Here is a 19,948-nt window from a genome sequence, read left to right on the forward strand (position 1 = left end):
AATGGGGTTTCGGCATAACACTATGCATATCAGGATACTTAATATAATTAAAAAAATTATAATAATGGAGCCCACACGGTTTATTTAAACATTGTCTGATGTAACTTAAACATTGTCCAATACAAGTCTGAGCAAGACAAAATAAACAAACCACGGTCACATTTTCGTGAAGTAGATTGTTTATGTGGCTGTAGACTCTGGAAGAGCTACATCTGTAAAATATTTGCGCCGTGGCAGTTGATATCGTGGTTCAAGATGTGCTATAAGGTGTTAAAATGTCTTCAGTGACTGACAACGGCTGGTTGTCAATGCATTTTTGCAGTTGCCAGTTTTTCATATTCGCCATACGTCTCACGGTGGCTTGTTCTTAAATGCCGAATCAGCATTTTACCGTTTTATTCAACAAAATCTATCGTCATATCAAAACACACACACAGGAACTCGAAGCACACGGCAACCCTTCAAAATAAAAGTGTGACAGGATTAATGTTGTACAGAAGAGCTACGTCTCAATGTAATAATAAGATATGAATTTAATTTATACGCTGAAGAATATGCAGTGTTATTTAACATTAAACCTACTTAAAAAGCACTGTTTATTTCATATTTTCTGTTGTGTGTATATGTATATATATATATATATAATATTTATGTTGGCCTGGTGAATGTAAAAAGGATCCAGTGTATGTTCATTAGAAATTATTTGATAATGCAGCAATAAACTAGCTAGTAGGCTATGAGTTAATAATGTTTTTTTTTTTTTTTAACTTTAAAAACTCTCTATTTTAAATGACAAAATGTCTAATAAGAGGGCAAGTGACAAATATTGGTATCGGCCAATAATTGTTTGTTAAAATCGGTATCTGCCCCAAAAAATCATATCGGTGCATCCCTAGTCCAGACTGATCACATGAAATGGCGTATGTATGACATGCCAATTCGCTATGCCATTTTGGCGTGCTATCAAGACGCATAATCGCTTTTTAGCGTGTTTATCAACGCTGTTTCATTCTATCCCCCTACACTGCTCCTTCCCCTAAACCTACCCATCGCACACGCACACGCACACGCACAGCCCCTAAACCTACCCATTACAAGAAACATTCTGCATTTTTACATTTTCAAAAAAACATAATTTAGTATGTTTATAAATCCATTTACATTCACGCGGAATCACACAGCATAGACATACACGCGGAATCACAAGGCGTTGACATACACGCGGATAGCTCAAAATGCGTACAGAAAACACGCCATGTGGGTTAAGAAAGTGGCGTGTATGTTTACGCAAAGTCATGATGTCATGTCGCCTAGTCTATATGGCTAATTTTGCCCTTCATGACGACTGTGAGGGGGGTAAATTTTTTTATAACTCATTCGTTTACATTATATAAAGCCTTAAAGTTCTGCATAATTAAGGGCGTGGCCACTTTGAGTGACAGGTGGATTGTCATTTGTCTGCTGTCTGTTAGTCATCACGTGACCTCAACCAAGATGGCAACGGCCAGCTCGTCCCTACTTTACGCTTCAAAACTGCTCTTCAGAATCCTATGGGTGACGTCACGGACAGTACGTCCATATTTTTTTTTACAGTCTATGGTCCCCACGCGTCATGTACGTCTTCACGCGCTGATGTCATGAAATTGTGATCGGTTCGTGAGATCGGCCAAGTTTAGTGAGTACCGATCGAGTCATAAAATATGATTATCGGCCGATACCGATCTCCAGCCGGTCGATCGGAGCATCCCTAATTGAAACGTACAGTTCGAAGTGATTCAAATGAATCAAATGAAATGCTGTTTTTGATACTGAAGAATTATGAAACTGAAGTCTGACGACACAATCTTTAGGAAACTTAATTGGCAAATAAAAAAAAAGCGCATTCAAATAATTGCAGGGTTAACAATCTCCAGGAAAAATCATTGCAAAAATATTCAATATATAACGGCCCAGCCCTAGTGGCCATATGGTGTCAGTGCAAGTGTGTGTTTTTCCACTCTTGTGATGCTGGTCTTTGAAACATGGCATGTCGTGCACAACACCGAGGCTCACGACGCAGTCAAAGCATTAAAAAATAAGTTTAAGTTTAAGAAGATGAGCACTAGAATCACATAAAACAATCCTGCCCTGCGAATGACATCATTCAACTTCCTGTTCAAAAGAAAGGATTTTGTACAATACATTTAGCAAAGGAACCTTTGAAAATACCCCTGTGTTTGCTTTGCCTCGAGATGATAAAGAAGAAAAAAAATTATAGCACAAAATTGGACCCAAAATCAAAATATCACGGGTGGGGAGAGAAAATGAAATAAAAAAAAAGACAGCAAACGCTTTGGCAGAAGAGGTGGGAAAGGAATACACAATGAAAGGATGAAAAGAAAAGATAAATTACAGGCGAGACGTGAAGAAAAGTGGTTTTCTCTTTCGCTCAGCATGGCCCACCATCATACGGCGCTCCTCCCACAGATTCGGGGCTGCAAGTTATTCGTTTTTTTTCCTCACAGAGGAAAGAAGCAAAGAAAAAAGGTGCTCTTCTCATGAAAGTCACGTTTCACTGATTGTCCACGGAAAATTGCGCCGGCTTCTGCCCGCCAAGGAGAGCAGGAAGTCTCGGCTCAGAGATATACAATCACAGCGTGTGTATATATAGATATTTATATAAAGAGATCCTTTACAGGAAAGGAGCTGAGAATCCATGTCAGGACCGCGAGGTTACGGCCCTGCCTTTGAATCCATGTTTCAGGTGTGTGTGTGTATGTGTGTGTGTGTGCGTGTAACGGTGAGCATTACTCCAGGGGCGTCTGTCCGCCGTCTTGCCTGGTGCTGTGCTCCTGCAGGCATGTTTTGTGTATGACGGGCAGCGGGTGAGCCTCCGTGTTAAACACCCAGTCCTCGAGCGGCAGCAGGTCGTCGTCCGAGAACAGAAGGTACAGGTATCTGTGATTGCATATGGATGTGGTTAACAAAACTCACATGTTTTATTAACATAACAATACAGCATGACAATCTTTAAAGCGCCCCTATTATGCTTTTTTGGATGTTACCTTTCATGTAGTGTGTTAAATAGCTGTTTGTGAATGTAGACGCTATGCAAAGTTTCAAAGATCAAGTTATTGTCTCCCAAAAGAAAGAATCAATTCTGAACTGCCTGAAACAAGTCGTCAGTAATTCCAGTCTCACTTCCTGCACAAACCTATGTAGGTTTGTAACAAATTAGCATAATGCCAGCCTATGGTTTGCCCCGCCCTCAAACACTGTAGTTGTAGCTGAGAATGGAATGGTGCATTCACACCGGACGTGAATGACGCGAATAAATCGCGCTATTCGCGCGAAATTGGACGCTTGAACATTTTGAGTTTACTCGCTTCATTCGCGTGTGAAATTCGCTTCATTCGCGTGTGAAATTCACTTCACAACAGACGCAAATTCGTGTCATGGGAGGGGCTTCTGCCAGGCGGTTAGTCTCGGTTCGTCTTTTTTGTTAAAATTCTACTGTTAATGTGTGACAAAACGTAGTTTTCAGACTTGCAGTTGTAGTTGTTTAAAGCTCAAATCTGTGGTTTGTTTATAAAAAGAGTGCCTATTTGAACATTATATCTGGCGTTTTTGGAGTTGTGAGATCCAGGCGATCAGCGGCGCTCAGCGCTCGTTAACCCCGGCGAGAGCAGCCTTTCCTCGGCTAGTCCTTCAGACATTTGCCGCTGGCTCTGATGTCTCGAGCTATAATTCCTCTTGTAACGGGCGATCTTTGGTCTCATGGATCTATAATTTGTTTCTTGGCAAATTGTTTAGGCTGAGGGCAATGTGAAGTTTCATTACTTTTTTTATTTTTAGGCTATTTAACTTTACCGTTGTAGCCTACTAGCACTGACTTTGAATGTTTGACTGAATTGTTTGCTTTATTTCATGTATAGCTTCTTATACCTTTTACTTATACTTTTGTATTATTGATCATACAAAAACTTGCATTTAACAAAATGAGACTGGGGTGTGTTATATGTCGTTTAATGTTATCACAGTGATAATCATATGCACACTTGTCTGAACCAGATATTATTATACAGATTTTTTCCACATTGTTGTCACTACTAGAGCAAGCTCCTGAGGCCGGTTGCATAAACCGTTAAGACTAGTCTTACAAGTTAGACATAATTTTTTTTCTTTAAGACTGTTCATAATTTTTTTAAATCAGTTACATAAAAACATAGACTGGCCTAATTTGATACGAAAAGTAAGACTGAATGCCACTTGCCTAACTGCTAGTGGCTCGTACTAGATCTTAAGACACTGTCTTAACATAATGGCTTAGTTTATGCAACTGGCCCCTGATTGGTTAACACGGGGCGAATATCCACCAAAGTTAAAATTTTGTCATTTGCGCGAATCATGCATCAAACGCTCAATTCGCGCCACCTCATTCGCGCGAATCGCACCACAGAATGTCTATTCACGTCTTTGCATTGACTTAACATGTAAATCACTTGCGCAAAACTCTTCATTCGCGTCCGGTGTGAACGCACCATAAGAGTTTGGTTTGTTTTCTGCATTGCTAAAGCAAAGGATGACATTGATACGTTAAAACTGACGTCATTGTTACTGTTCGTATTACTGTGTATCAAGTGCTGAGGAAGAGATAAAATCCAGATATGGAAATGAACGTTTTGTTTCCGACACGCGCTGCAAGCGGTCGACCAATCAGAGCAGAGTAGACTAATCACAACAGACTGGGTTGTCTGACCAATCAGAGCAGAGTATTGCTCTGATTGGTCAGACGGCCCAGTCTGTTTTGATTGGTCTACTCTGCTCTGATTGGTCAGACGGCCCAGTCTGTTGTGATTGGTCTACTCTGCTCTGATTGGTCAGACGGCCCAGTCTGTTGTGATTGGTCTACTCTGCTCTGATTGGTCAGACGGCCCAGTCTGTTGTGATTGGTCTACTCTGCTCTGATTGGTCAGACGGCCCAGTCTGTTGTGATTGGTCTACTCTGCTCTGATTGGTCAGACGGCCCAGTCTGTTGTGATTGGTCTACTCTGCTCTGATTGGTCAGACGGCCCAGTCTGTTGTGATTGGTCTACTCTGCTCTGATTGGTCAGATGGCCCAGTCTGTTTTGATTGGTCTACTCTGCTCTGATTGGTCAGACGGCCCAGTCTGTTTTGATTGGTCTACTCTGCTCTGATTGGTCAGACGGCCCAGTCTGTTGTGATTGGTCTACTCTGCTCTGATTGGTCAGACGGCCCAGTCTGTTGTGATTGGTCTACTCTGCTCTGATTGGTCAGACGGCCCAGTCTGTTGTGATTGGCCTACTCTGCTCTGATTGGTCAGACGGCCCAGTCTGTTGTGATTGGTCTACTCTGCTCTGATTGGTCAGATGGCACAGTCTGTTGTGATTGGTCTACTCTGCTCTGATTGGTCAGACGGCCCAGTCTGTTGTGATTGGTCTACTCTGCTCTGATTGGTCAGATGGCCCAGTCTGTTGTGATTGGTCTACTCTGCTCTGATTGGTCAGATGGCACAGTCTGTTGTGATTGGTCTACTCTGCTCTGATTGGTCAGACGGCCCAGTCTGTTGTGATTGGTCTACTCTGCTCTGATTGGTCAGATGGCCCAGTCTGTTGTGATTAGTCTACTCTGCTCTGATTGGTCAGACTGCCCAGTCTGTTGTGATTGGTCTACTCTGCTCTGATTGGTCAGACGGCCCAGTCTGTTGTGATTGGTCTACTCTGCTCTGATTGGTCAGATGGCACAGTCTGTTGTGATTGGTCTACTCTGCTCTGATTGGTCAGACGGCCCAGTCTGTTGTGATTGGTCTACTCTGCTCTGATTGGTCAGATGGCCCAGTCTGTTGTGATTGGTCTACTCTGCTCTGATTGGTCAGATGGCCCAGTCTATTGTGATTAGTCTACTCTGCTCTGATTGGTCAGATGGTCACAACAGACATACTGGGTCATCAGCCCAATCAGAGCATAGTAGACCAATCACAACAGACTGGGCCATCTGACCAATCAGAGCAGAATAGGCTCGCGGAAAGGAGGGGTTTAGAGAGACAGAATCCTTGATCGATCTGTTTAAATACTGTGAGAAAAGAGGTGATGTTGAAATGTATATTCTGAGAAAATGTATGCGTTTGACCTTTGATGCATGTAAACCTATTAGGAACCTTTAAAATATCATAATAGGGGCACTTTAACACCGCCATTATGGCAATGCCAGTCTATTTTTGTATGCTTCTATGAATCAAACAAGGACATTCAACACTTCTGTTTCCCATACAACTAAAGTCAGTGTGGACGGATGTTGTCAAGCTCCAAAAATGTATTTAAAAAGCATAAAGGTTTAACCCTGTAAAGCCTGAAATATCATGTCTCATGTAATCAGAGTTACATGAAACTGTCATATTTCATTAGTTAGCAATAAACACACTACAGATGAGCTTATACTGTTAATTATTTAGGAGAGTTTTTTCCCCTTTAAGAACAACAGACATGTACGCCTACCTGAAATATACAAATAAATCAATAATTAATTAAATTGAGTAATACTGTGATATTTTCGAAGAGTTATCGTACTTGTCCATACTGTAGTTTAAGCATTTGAAGAAAAAATAAATAAAACAGTACAGCATAAAAGCAAGACATTTAGAGAAACCTTGTTCCTATTGAAGTTCTGCATGAACGGCCTCTATAGTGCCAAATACTCCAAAAATGTTTCCTTACTTGAGCGTCTCGGACAGGAAGAAGCTTTGCTGCATGTTGTCGTGACTGACTGTGGAGGAGTACACATCTCTGATCCCTGAGAAACCCGCGTCTACGCGACAGTGCTTCTCCAACGCCTGCGAAGACAAACCGTTTGAGCTTCATTTATTCACAATGTCTATAATTACAATGGGCAAAGAAACAATAAAGGTCACGTGACACTTCCTTGTACAGTATCAGTAATCTTGTTATTAGAGGTTCTCAACAGCAGTAAAATGCAAATAACTATATAATCACGCATTGTTAGGATAGTCGGGATAGGTTTCTATTTTAAATAAAAGCTATACTATCCATGACATGATAAATGAACAATTGAAGCAGCACAACTGCTTTCAGCATTGATACTAATCATAAATGTTTCTTGAGCGTCAAATCATCATATCAGAATGATTTCTGAAGGATCATGTGACTCTGAAGACTGGAGTAATGATGCTGAAAACTCAGCTTTGATCACAGGAATACATTACAAGTGATTTGTGAGTACATCCTTAAACCAACAGAACGGCTCTTTCCGTCAAAAGTGGAGAAGATTTACCGCTAAATTTGAGCACTGAATAAAAAAGAGCTGACATGGCAAATTAATGATCTATTAACCTCAAACAAAGGTAGACATCTAGACTATAATTAGGATTGTCTCATGAGTTTGGTTTGGAGATGTATTTGACAAATCCATTTGCGTTCTTCTCCACCTCCTGCACCCAGTAATTAACATGTCAGTCTGTTGGAGGGAGTGCAGCGCTTTAACATGAGCTATATTTAATGCAACAGCCATAGCCAACCATTCATTTACCAAAGCTAATGTGAATAAGTGCCATGAGAGACCTGAGATCCTCAAGCTCTCGCTGCATAATATAGTGCAGATCTATCTATCTATCTATCTATCTATCTATCTATCTATCTATCTATCTATCTATCTATCTATCTATCTATCTATCTATCTATCTATCTATCTATCTATCTATCTATCTATCTATCTATCTATCTATCTATCTATCTATCTATCTATCTATCTATCTATCTATCTATCTATCTATGAATCCATCCATCTATCCATCCATCTATCTATCTATCCATCATTTTATCTGTTGGTCAATGAATCCATCCATCCATCCATCCATCCATCCATCCATCCATCCATCCATCCATCCATCCATCCATCCATCCATCCATCATTGAATCTGTTGGTCTATGAATCCGACCATCCATCCATCCATGCATTTATGTATGTATTGTTGAATCCATCCATCCATCATTTTATCTGTTGGTCTATGAATCCATTCATCCATCCATTCATCATTGAATCTGTTGGTCTATGAATCCATTCATCCATCCATCCATGCATTTATGTATGTATTGTTGAATCCATCCATCCATCATTTTATCTGTTGGTCTATGAATCCATTCATCCATCCATTCATCATTGAATCTGTTGGTCTATGAATCCATTCATCCATCCATCCATTCATTCATCATTGAATCTGTTGGTCTATGAATCCGACCATCCATCCATCCATGCATTTATGTATGTATGTATTGTTGAATCCATCCATCTTAGCCCATCCATCCATCCATCCATCCATCCATCCATTATTGAATCTGTTGGTCTATGAATCTGTCCGTCCATCCATCCATAATTTTATCTGTTGGTCTATGAATCCATCCATCCATCCATCCATCCATCCATCCATCCATCCATCCATCCATCCATCCATCCATCCATCCATCCATCCATCCATCCATCCATCATTGAATCTGTTGGTCTATGAATCCATCCATACATCAATCCATGCATTTATGTATGTATGTATTGTTGAATCCATCCATCCATCTATTATTGAATCTGTTGGTCTATGAATCCGTCCATCCATCCATCCATCCATCCATCCATCCATCCATCCATCCATCATTTTATCTGTTGGTCCATCCATCCATCCATCCATCCATCCATCCATCCATCCATCCATCCATCCATCCATCCATCCATCCATCACTGAATTTGTTGGTCTATGAATCTGACCATCCATCCATGCATTTATGTAAGTATGTATTGTTGAATCCATCCATCCATCCATCCATCCATCCATCCATCCATCCATCCATCATCCATCCATCCATCATTTTATCTGTTGGTCAATGAATCCATCCATCCATCCATCCATCCATCCATCCATCCATCCATCCATCATTGAATCTGTTGGTCTATGAATCCATCCATACATCAATCAATCCATGCATTTATGTATGTATGTATTGTTGAATCCATCCATCCATCCATCCATCCATCCATCCATCTATTATTGAATCTGTTGGTCTATGAATACATCCATCCATCCATAATATTATCTGTTGGTCCATCCATCCATCCATCCATCCATCATTGAATCTGTTGGTCTATGAATCCGACCATCCATCCATCAATCCATGCATTTATTTATTTATGTATTGTTGAATCCATCCATCCATCCATCCATCCATCCATCCATCCATCCATCCATCCATCCATCCATCCATCCATCCATCCATCCATCTATCCATTATTGAATCTGTTGGTCTATGAATCAGTCCGTCCATCCATCCATGTAACCACATTTTTAGAATCGGGGTAATACTTTCTATTGAAAACCTATATATTTTTTGACCAATAGCCTAAACATTCACATAAGATTTTGAATATATCTTTGTTTGATTTCACAGATGTCTCACACACCTCCACCGCCTCCCAGCCCCACTCCCTGTACTTGGGGTCGTGGGTCAAACGCCACATGTACATGTAGCTCTCGATGACCTCTGGCCTCAGGATGTAGTAGCGGTCGCTCAGTCGGGTGGCCGTGGCCTCCGCTCCTCCATCAAAACGGAAAGCCTCGGGACCAAGTTTGGTGGCTGTTGACATAGAAAAACATTTAAAGTCAACATAAAGACTTACTCTAAATACTGTTCTTGGTCTTATTGTGAAAGATTATAAGATAGGAGGAATAAATCAAATAAGATTAATAAATGCTGTACAAGTAATGTTCATGTTAACTAACGTAAGTTAGTCTTTAATCACCCTCATACTGATTCCTCAGATGGTGTAAATACTAGCAGATAAACACAAACCCGCTGCTCAACAGATGCGATGGAGAAACCTGAGGTAGTAAACACAAAGTGTGTGTGTAGTTTGTGCACACACTCTGATAACCAGCCGGTCTGTGAAGACATCTTTATGAAAACACAATGCTTTCAAAGCAGAACATAACGAAACAAACCCAAATGTATCCCATTATGCCCCTTAAATCAAAAATTACAAGCGGCCCCAGTCTGGGAGAACACTCTCTTCTGAATAAACATTTTAATTTGCATACTGATTTTGGTTTGTTTTGTCTCAATTCCTCATCTCTTTAGCAATATTACGGCACTTCAGCCTGGAACAATATTTCACATAGCATGGCCGCTGTATTAAAGTGTAGTACGGCAGTGATTATCATGAATGGTGCTGTAGCCGGTCTGTTACGGCGATGCCGCTTCTCCCATGGGAAAGCATTTATTGTCAACATTAATATGGCACTTCTCGATATATGGCACGACGCTTCTCCAAATCGGTTTAATATAACAGCTTCTTTGAGCTTCACGGCGCACTGGGGCGTGAAAAGAATATGTTCGTAAAAGAAAAGCATAAGACAGCTTTGAGGTATCTTGTGTATGTACTGTATATCCTAGTGTGTCCGGTGTTGATTGTCAGGTCTTGTCCTTTATTTGTTTAGTGTTCTGATCCTTGTGTTGTTTGGTGTTTTTGATATTATTTGCATTATTCTGACTCTTATTTTCATTAAATCTTACTCCCTCGTTTCAGAGTTCATCCATTACAGCATCTTTTATTTAGTTACTTATCTTTTATTCTTATTAGTGATTCTCTCATTAGATTCACATTTTAATACGGTAATTTTGCTTCTACTGTAGTACAGTAATGAAATTATGAATTATTTAACCCTCATCCCTCCCTCGCACTTTGTAACAAATCTTCCCCTCATGGGTCAAAATGACTCGAAGTCAAATTACACTTTTTTTTTTGTCCATAAAGCTTATTTAATTTCATTTTGATAATATTTTCCTTTATATCTATACATATTTTTTAATATTTATTATTTTAAATGACTATATTTGATCAATAAATAATAATTTAAATACATTCTTCACATTCTTTCAACTTAAATTCAAAATTACACAATTTCATGCATAACCCTTTTAATTCAGCTCAAAATATCTTAACATTGGGTGTATTTGCCGACCTCTTGTGGAAAACAAATAATATAACATGATCTTTCATGACTCTCGCACTAGATGGCTTTATAGCTCTATATGGAGCAAATGAGCTGTTCCGCTGGGTCCTAAAGTCAGTTTCTCTTCAGTATGCATTCAGATACACATGTAGACATTATAAAATATTTTTTTGGTAAAGTTTTAGCATTTTTAGTTTTTTTTTTCTATGTGTACTGAAGCATTTCTCACATTTCATTCATTCCTAAGGGGGTCAAATTGACCCGCGAGGGAAGGATTTGTTGCATTATTTAAATATTCGTGGTTCAAGTGCGACAAAAGTGCTAGGGTCTTGGACCACTCTGATGAACACTCAATTTTTAATTAAAAAAAAAAAAAAGAGGGAAGGATGAGTGTTAAAGGCAATACAACAAATACTACAATGATGTATAAATACTTCAAAATTGAGAGGGAATTATATTTAAATAGCAAATAAATGTTTTCGCAAAGAATGTTTTTTTTGCATTATGGAATGAGAATTTGGGGGTGAAAATATCTTTAAAATATTAAAATAATAAACAATGTAAAGAAATTAGGAAATCTATGAACATTTTGGCTGATATCGATAACCGATAATTATTTATATCTGAAAGCCGATAACCGATATATTGGCCAGTACATTTAAATAAAACATTTTTATGTAATTTTTGAGAGCCTGACTACAAAAACAATAGTCTCGTCATTAAAAACCACATCCCAAACACACGATTATAATGTTCTCGTTTTTCAATCTCAATGTTATGTAGCCTATTTTCCATATTTCAAGAAATTCAAAACCACCATGGTGTCTCAGCTAAAGGAAATAATCCATTATTTATCAGCTTTAATATATAGTCCAATTTTTTTTTATCGGACCGATAACGATAGCTTTAAAAATGCTAAACCAGGCTAAAATAAATCGTAATCATTACAAAGAGTAAAGATAAAGCGTCTAACAAGGTCTACGTGCATTCATTCTAATGGCTTGTTTTCCCCCACGCCATATGGCAAATATTACGTTTTTGTGGCCGTTCCCAGTAATGCAGACCAAGTCTATGAAGTGTGCAAAGTAACATATTTTAGCATCTGTGTGAAAGTGAATAGCACATAACTACAATAGCGGTATAAACATACATATCTATTGGTACAATATGCATCACATGACCAAACATGCGTAATCGTTTTCAAATACCTACGTCTTCACAGTCCACACTACGACGCAAAGACGGCATTTTGGAGAGTGTTTTCAAAAAGCTACGTTTTCGTTTACTTAAAACGCCGTCTCAGTGTGGACGGAAGGGCAAAACTCCTAATGTTCTCTGCTCCTTTTATAATGTGTGCTCTCTCCCTCATGTTTTGCCAGTTCGTTAATCATTGTGCTGTTACAGTTAGTTTGCTAGTAGTAGTTTCTTTACACTCTAAAAAATGCTGGGTTAAAAACAACCCAAGTTGGGTTGAAAATGGACTAACCCAGCGATTGGGTTGCTGGGTGAGTCCATTTTCAACCCAACTTTGGTTGTTTTTAACCCAGCATTTTTTAGAGTGTAGTTACTGCCAAGCATTTGTTTCTGCTATCTGTGTTAATAAAAAAAAGGAACACTCTTTCTGCATTTGAGTCCTCTCTCAGAGATCCTGACAGATATATCGTGCATCCCTAAAGGAAATCGTAATGTTTCTTAAAAGCATTAGTGTCTTTTGATTTTGTTGCATTGAATGTTATCAACAGGTCTGGTGAGATTCACTCACATGTTCAGCCCGTGCGGCAGTCGTGTTATATTTTAAGAGAGACGTGAGGTCAGAAATTGTGTGCAGAGACGAGATCAAACATGTTATTTCACTCGTCCTCCGCTCCTGCTATATCTCTTGATGAGAGCGCTGTGAAGACCAGCACAATTTGTGCTATTTTTGATCTGAACCAGGTTCGACTTCATCTCATTTGTTTGCTTCTGATGTCTGAGAAACCAACACATTCTGTTGAAAGAGCCTGTGATTATCCAGGAGAGTAATGGCCTTCCTCTATCTGAGCGGCAACAGATTGGATTTTCAGAAACACAGACAAGTTGGAAGCACGAAGAGAAAGATAAGACAAAGGAATATTTCTGAGCTGCCTTTCAACGTTTTCTCAGAGTCAACAGTGTCTTACATCATAACAGTTTTATTTGAGCAGTGTTTACATACTATTAGTTCATATTCATAGTTCAAATTTTAGTAATTTTCTTAGGCATTTTTTATTAGTTTTTTTTACATTTCTATATAGCTTACATTTATTATTTCAGTTTTAGTGTTAGTAATTTTAGTACTTCTACTTATTTATTTCAGTTAGTTATATAGTAATATATTTATTAGAACCTTATTTCAGTTTTTTTGCCACAGAAATACTCTGTGCCAAACTAATTTTTTGAAACTTTGGCCATGTTTAGCATGGGAATCAACTCTTTAACAGTGTAAAACCTCCCCCCTTTAATAGACCAAATCACCCAATGAAAGCGTGCACTCTAAGGGCCCTATTTTAACGATCTGAAACGCAAGTGTCAAAGCGCGAAGCGCAAGTAACTTTGTGGGCGGGTCTCGGCGCTGTTGCTATTTTCCCGGCGGGATAAATGGCTCTTGCGCCCGGCGCAAATCTAAAATGGGTTGGTCTGAAGTAGCTTCATTATTCATAGGTGTGGTTTGGGCGTAACGTGAATAAACCAATCAGAGCGGCATCCAACATTCCCTGTAAAAGCAGGTGCGCAAGTTCCATTATGGATTGCTATTATTATGGCGTATTTACCAGGCGCACGCCAGGAGCGGTTCACAGCCGAGGAGACTGATGTTCTTGTAAGAGCAGTGAAAGACAGAGAAGTTGTGTTGTATGGGGATGGGAGAAACCCACCCAAAATAGCGTCGGTTAAACAGACGTGGGAGGAAATAGCCACAATTGTTTCATCAGCTGGCATCCCCAGGACGTCGCACCAGTGCCGCAAGCGCTACAATGACATCAGAAGACGGGGAAAGTCCAAGCTTGCCAGCATCAATCGGGCACGCCGTGTAACGGGAGGTGGATCTGCCTCTACTCAGGACCTGACGCCAGCAGAGGACATCGCTGCGTCCACCCTCACCGATTTTTTTTCCTGGTTCTTGACGGACAAACCAATTTGTTAGATGTCCTTATATACATATATGTCTTGCCAGAAGTTGCCACTATTGGGCAAACAGGTCTCCTTAATTATTAGACTACAATTACCCTGAATAATTTGTAAGCTAGATTTATGCCTATTTTTTCACATCTTCGTGGCACACCACAATGATTTCCGTCATCTCATGTGTTAATATTTTTTAGTGTAACAATTTATGATTTGCAAAAATAACTGTTGCATCTGTGTAGATTACATGAGCAAAGTGTATGCGCGTTGTGCACGCTATACATTATGGTCAAGCATGCGCCCTTAAAATAGAATAATGAACAACGCGCAATGCGCCACTGACTTTAGACTAGGTTTTTTCTGGTCAGTGGCGCAATTGTTTAATGGAACAGCAAAATAGCACCAGGGATTGTTTGCGCCGGAACACGCCTCCTTTTTTGCGTTGAACCGCCCAGGTAGCGCAAGTTCATTCACTAGTTTAGCGACGTGCTTCTGTGGAGGGAAAAGCGCGCTTTGCGCGGGTGCAAAATAGGAATGACACATGCGTCGGTGTACAAAGTCAATTGCGCTGGGTGCAAGATAGGGCCCTAAATGCGCACATGCACTACTCTAACCTACTAGACTACATCACTTAAGTGTATGCTTACACTCTGTGGGTTATGCTTTTGTGAAGTGAGAGATACACTCTATAATATACTCAACAACGTTTGTATGTTCTATGAAAACTCAGTTCCCTTTACATTGCCCCTCATCTTTTGTTACTATTGTACACAAGCATTATTCAGCCCATCTTGTTATACTGCTCCACTAGTTTTTACACCATGCTGTCAGTCACCAACAAAAATAAACAAAATAACACGCATAGCTTCAAAAATAATACATTCCCCTACACCCAACATCTCAGAATTCAATGACAGAGCAATAGCCCGCCTTGCCCCAACCATAAAAACAGACCCAGAGCACCCCCTCAACTTTCACCTCACTCTCCTGCCCTCCGGGCGCAGGTACAGGACCCTGACATGGAGAAGGGCTCGCTTCAAAAAGAGCTTTGTACCATCTGCAATTTCAATTCTTAACAGACTACAAAGATGAATTTTCAGCTTTTTGAGTTTTTGTTGTTGTTGTGTTCTGTGTACATATGTTTTTGCCAGTCGCGTGTACTGTATGACAGTCTGTGAAAACAAATTTCCCATTAAGGGACAATACAAATATCTATCTATCTATCTATCTATCTATCTATCTATCTATCTATCTATCTATCTATCTATCTATCTATCTATCTATCTATCTATCTATCTATCTATCTATCTATCTATCTATCTATCTATCTATCTATCTATCTATCTATCTATCTATCTATCTATCTATCTATCTATCTATCTATCTATCTATCTATCTATCTATCTATCTATCTATCTATCTATCTATCTATCTATCTATCTATCTATCTATCTATCTATCTATCTATCTATCTATCTATCTATCTATCTATCTATCTATCTATCTATCTATCTATCTATCTATCTATGTGATTGCATATCGTTAACCCATTTAAGCCCACCAGCAACTATAGTTTCTGCAGGGTATAGTTGTCATTTTCCTTATGTATGTATTTTTCTAGATATTATCCATGTTTTATATCTCTATGACATGCAAGCAAACAACCAAATAAAAGATTTCAAGAAAAAAAAAAAAAAAGGTATTACTTCCTTCCTGCCACATGACGCTGCCAACTTCCTACCCCTACTTCCAGGAAGCATAGCGAAGGCAAACCCTCCCAAAGAAAGTAATTTTCTTGTTACTAATAAGTATTTTTTGTTGACATACAGTGAGGAAAATAAGTATTTGAACACCCTGCTATTTTGCAAGTTCTGCCACTTAGAAATCATGGAGGGGTCTGAAATTGTCATCGTAGGTGCATGTCCACTGTGAGAGACATAATCTAAAAAAAAATAATCCAGAAATCACAATGTATGATTTTTTAACTATTTATTTGTATGATAAAGCTGCAAATAAGTATTTGAACACCTGTCTATCAGCTAGAATTCTGACCCTCAAACACCTGTTAGTCTGCCTTTAAAATGTCCACCTCCACTCCATTTATTATCCTAAATTAGATGCACCTGTTTGAGGTCATTAGCTGCATAAAGACACCTGTCCACCCCATACAATCAGAAAGAATCCAACTACTAACATGGCCAAGACCTTTTTTTTCGTTGTGGCACCGCTGCCGAATATATCCAGAAGTTAAAGCCGGAGCAAGAAAAATCTTTGCTGAGTTTTTTTGGTGGCCATGACGTTGTGTCCCGGGAAAAGTTTGATTTTCCAGCTCGCTCTGTTAGTGGTGAAGGAGTTGGCTGAAGCCCCGGTAATTGTTTTGCGTGCGGTCGGAAGGTATTGTCGTCATTTACAGGGGCTAGTCAGTGATTTTATTGCCGTCCGTCTCCCACCACCTGCGTAAAAATCCCCGGCCGAATTACCGACTGCTTTAGGCAAACACCAAGGTCGTGTGGTCATTTAATTGCTGTCCGAATCCACATCTCTGAGTGTTCAAGAATATATCACTTCAAAATTCACTGTTTATATCCTTTTTGACCACTGCAGAGAAACTGTACGGTTGCGCTTCGCTGTCATTTGGATGCATTTCTAATTGTATTTCTTTAAATGCTGGCAAGTATTTACAAGAGCAATATATTTCATCACCGCTCTGTACAAATGAAATGTATGAGAGTCTGGTAAGACCAGGCTACTGTTGGGGCAACTTAATGGCTGCACTTTGTTCTGCACTATGTTCCACCACTTCAAGACTTTATTTGTTGTTTGTTGTGTTTTCATATTCAAAAGATTTTCAAAAACAGGTTTTTTGAGTTTGCATCGAATGTTCTTCGACTTTTATACATAATACATTTGTTCATGAATAAAGATTGATTTGTTGAAAGCAGTTATTTTGAGTTAGATGCTGAATTTTCTCCTCCTAGTCAAATGTTGACACTGAAGGGGTGCATACAACATATTTACTATTTTCAAGTAAAAAAAAAAAAAACCTGGGGAAAGTAAATGTAAATGCATAACATGTTCAGATAGGACACTATTAACATGACTATTTGCATTAAACCATTCAGAAAAATTTGGCCACAAATGGGTTATAATAACGATATTATCATAGATGATATATATCGCACACCCCTAAGTCCAACTAACATTGTTTCTAAAACCGTCTCTTTCCCCGAACTGACCTGAGCGGCTGTAGGACTCGTGGCAGGTATGAGTGATTTCAGCTGCCAGATCCAGGTAGTGCTGCTTCTGTCCCGCCGGGCCGTCATCAGCACCGATGCCAATCATCCCGCCGGAGAAACAGGCCAGATGCCCCATCTTGTGGTCCAGGATGCCGCCTCGCCACTCGGCCACGTACGTCAATCCACCCGGAGACTTCTGCACAAGGTTGGTCTCGATGGCCTGGGAGATGACAGGGCAATGACTCAATGCAAACTTTCAGCTACCAGAGATTTTTCAAAACAATGCACGCATGCTGAAGATAATGCAGCTATTAATCGCAGTCGAACACGCTTCCTATGAAAAACAGATGGGTGGACGTGAGTGGATGAAACATCCGTTAGATTTGTAAAGTGCTTTGAAATCAAGGCGACGCTGGGTTTCAATAAAGCTTGAATCTATGCACATATAAAACTGGGACGGCGTGCACATATTGGCTTAGGTGCCGACATTTATGCATGAAATGTTTTATGTATAGTATAAGACAGTATGCAGCGTGGTGAATTGAAGTCAAGCCTCATTGAGATTCTTTCGGGACTTTGACACTTGAAGGTGTATAAATCTGCCGAAGACTATACGGGAAAACATCTCAGTGCTGTTTATTTCAGAGAGTCTGCTGAAATCCGTCTCTTCCCTCTGCGTTTTTATGTTTTCGCCTCTTTAGAGAAGCACAAAACAGCACAAGCCATCATGGACGATCAATAGCAAATGACTCATCGTTTTGTTTTGCTCTTTCCTTGCGTCTTCCCCTTCAAGACCCAAACCAAACTGAGTCATCAGTTTCCCTCCATTTTGCATCATTAAATGTATACAAACAACTTACAGTGAACATGAAAATAAAAATTTATAATCAAATATTTCACATCAATAATTCCACCTCAAACTAATCAAAAGCACTGTGAACAGGACTGGATATTTGAAAACATGCTATATATTTTAACACTGGGCTGATAAAATTGCCCTTTCCTGATTATACATGTAATTAATATCTTGGTAGAGCACATTCTTCAAGGGAAACATTATCTAATGAAAAGGCTATGCAAATGAAGGGATAATGAGTGAGAATGCATTCGCTCTCTCCGTATCGTGGTTATATTTCTCCTTTCGGATCAAAATGAGAGCTGAATCTAATCTATTTTACACACTTCGTTTCTCTTTATTCTTTACTGAACATACTGAAGACCAGAAATAATACATGCAACTAAATTGCAAGAAAAATAAATAATAGCGAATAAAATGTTGCAATGTTTAGAGTGATCAATCAAAGGTATGACTGATATTTCCGTACCTCCATAGCGCTGTAGTACATCTTCTTGGCCTCCTCATCCGTCTTATCTGACATCAGGAAGGATTTGATCAGGTACTCGTAGAAACTGTCCCCGAGACCTCCAATCGAGACATGATCTGAGAAAAGGAGAAGACGACAAAAACTCTGAACTCTACAACCCTTAAAATCATGATGAAAACATTTGGAATGAAGAAAATGAAGCATATTTTTAGGGGCAATAAGATTTTTTTTATTATGCATTGCAGTATGAATTGGTCAGCTTCAACTTCCTGTTTCAACAGGAAATATGTCAACAAATAAAAGATAACTACACTAAAACAGGCCAATACACACACACGTCTGGTTTGCTATCTCTGTGGGGACTCTCCATAGACGTAATGGTTTTATCCCCTTACACTAACCCGACCCCTAAACCTACCCATCACACAAAAACTCATTCTGTGTGATTTATAAGCTTGTTTCCTCATGGCCAGGGGACCTCAGTTTAGAGTCCCCACAGTGACACCAGTGCCCATGAGTCTGTGTGCATTCAGGTTGACGTCCCCACTGGGATAGAAAAACATGAAAACACACAGACATGGACACACACACATACGCACACTGACACACACACACACACACACACACACACACACACACACACACACACAAGCACATGGACACACACTTACGCACACCCATACAAATGCACAAGGACACACATATGCTAATGGACACACGCACATACATGGACACACGCACATACACAGACACACATATGCACACTGACAGACACACACACACACACACACACACACACACACACACACAGACACATATTAGCACATGGACACACACTTACGCACACCCATACACATGCACAAGGACACACATATGCTAATGGACACACACCCACATGCACATACATGGACACCACACAGACACACATACGCACACTGACACACACACACACACGGACATGGACACACACGGACACACACACGGACACACACACACACACACACACACACACACACACACACACACACACACACACACACACACACACACACACACACACACACACACACACACACACACACACACACACACACACACACACACTTACGCACACCCATACACATGCACAAGGACACATGCTAATGTACACACACGCACATGCACATACACGGACACACACACAGACAGACACACACACATACGCACACTGACACACACACACACACACACACACACAT

The 19,948-nt window shown here is 39.8% G+C and overlaps 1 protein-coding gene across 1 annotated transcript in view; it reads right to left on the reverse strand.

Annotated features, from left to right (window-relative positions):
• Positions 1–765: 765 nt before the first annotated feature.
• The window catches only part of LOC307138897 (mannosyl-oligosaccharide 1,2-alpha-mannosidase IA), a 347,413-nt gene continuing 328,230 nt past the window's right edge, over positions 766–19,948 (reverse strand). Inside the window, exons 8-12 of the mRNA XM_079837590.1 lie at positions 18,711–18,826; positions 17,386–17,605; positions 9,460–9,632; positions 6,714–6,829; positions 766–2,937 (exon numbers count right to left, since the gene is read on the reverse strand). Of these exons, the coding sequence (XP_079693716.1) occupies positions 2,787–2,937; positions 6,714–6,829; positions 9,460–9,632; positions 17,386–17,605; positions 18,711–18,826 (776 nt within the window). The 3' untranslated portion in view covers positions 766–2,786. The remainder of the gene's footprint in view (positions 2,938–6,713; positions 6,830–9,459; positions 9,633–17,385; positions 17,606–18,710; positions 18,827–19,948) is intronic.

Source organism: Gobio gobio, assembly GCF_949357685.1.
Source record: "Gobio gobio genome assembly, chromosome: 15".
Lineage (NCBI taxonomy): Eukaryota > Metazoa > Chordata > Actinopteri > Cypriniformes > Gobionidae > Gobio > Gobio gobio.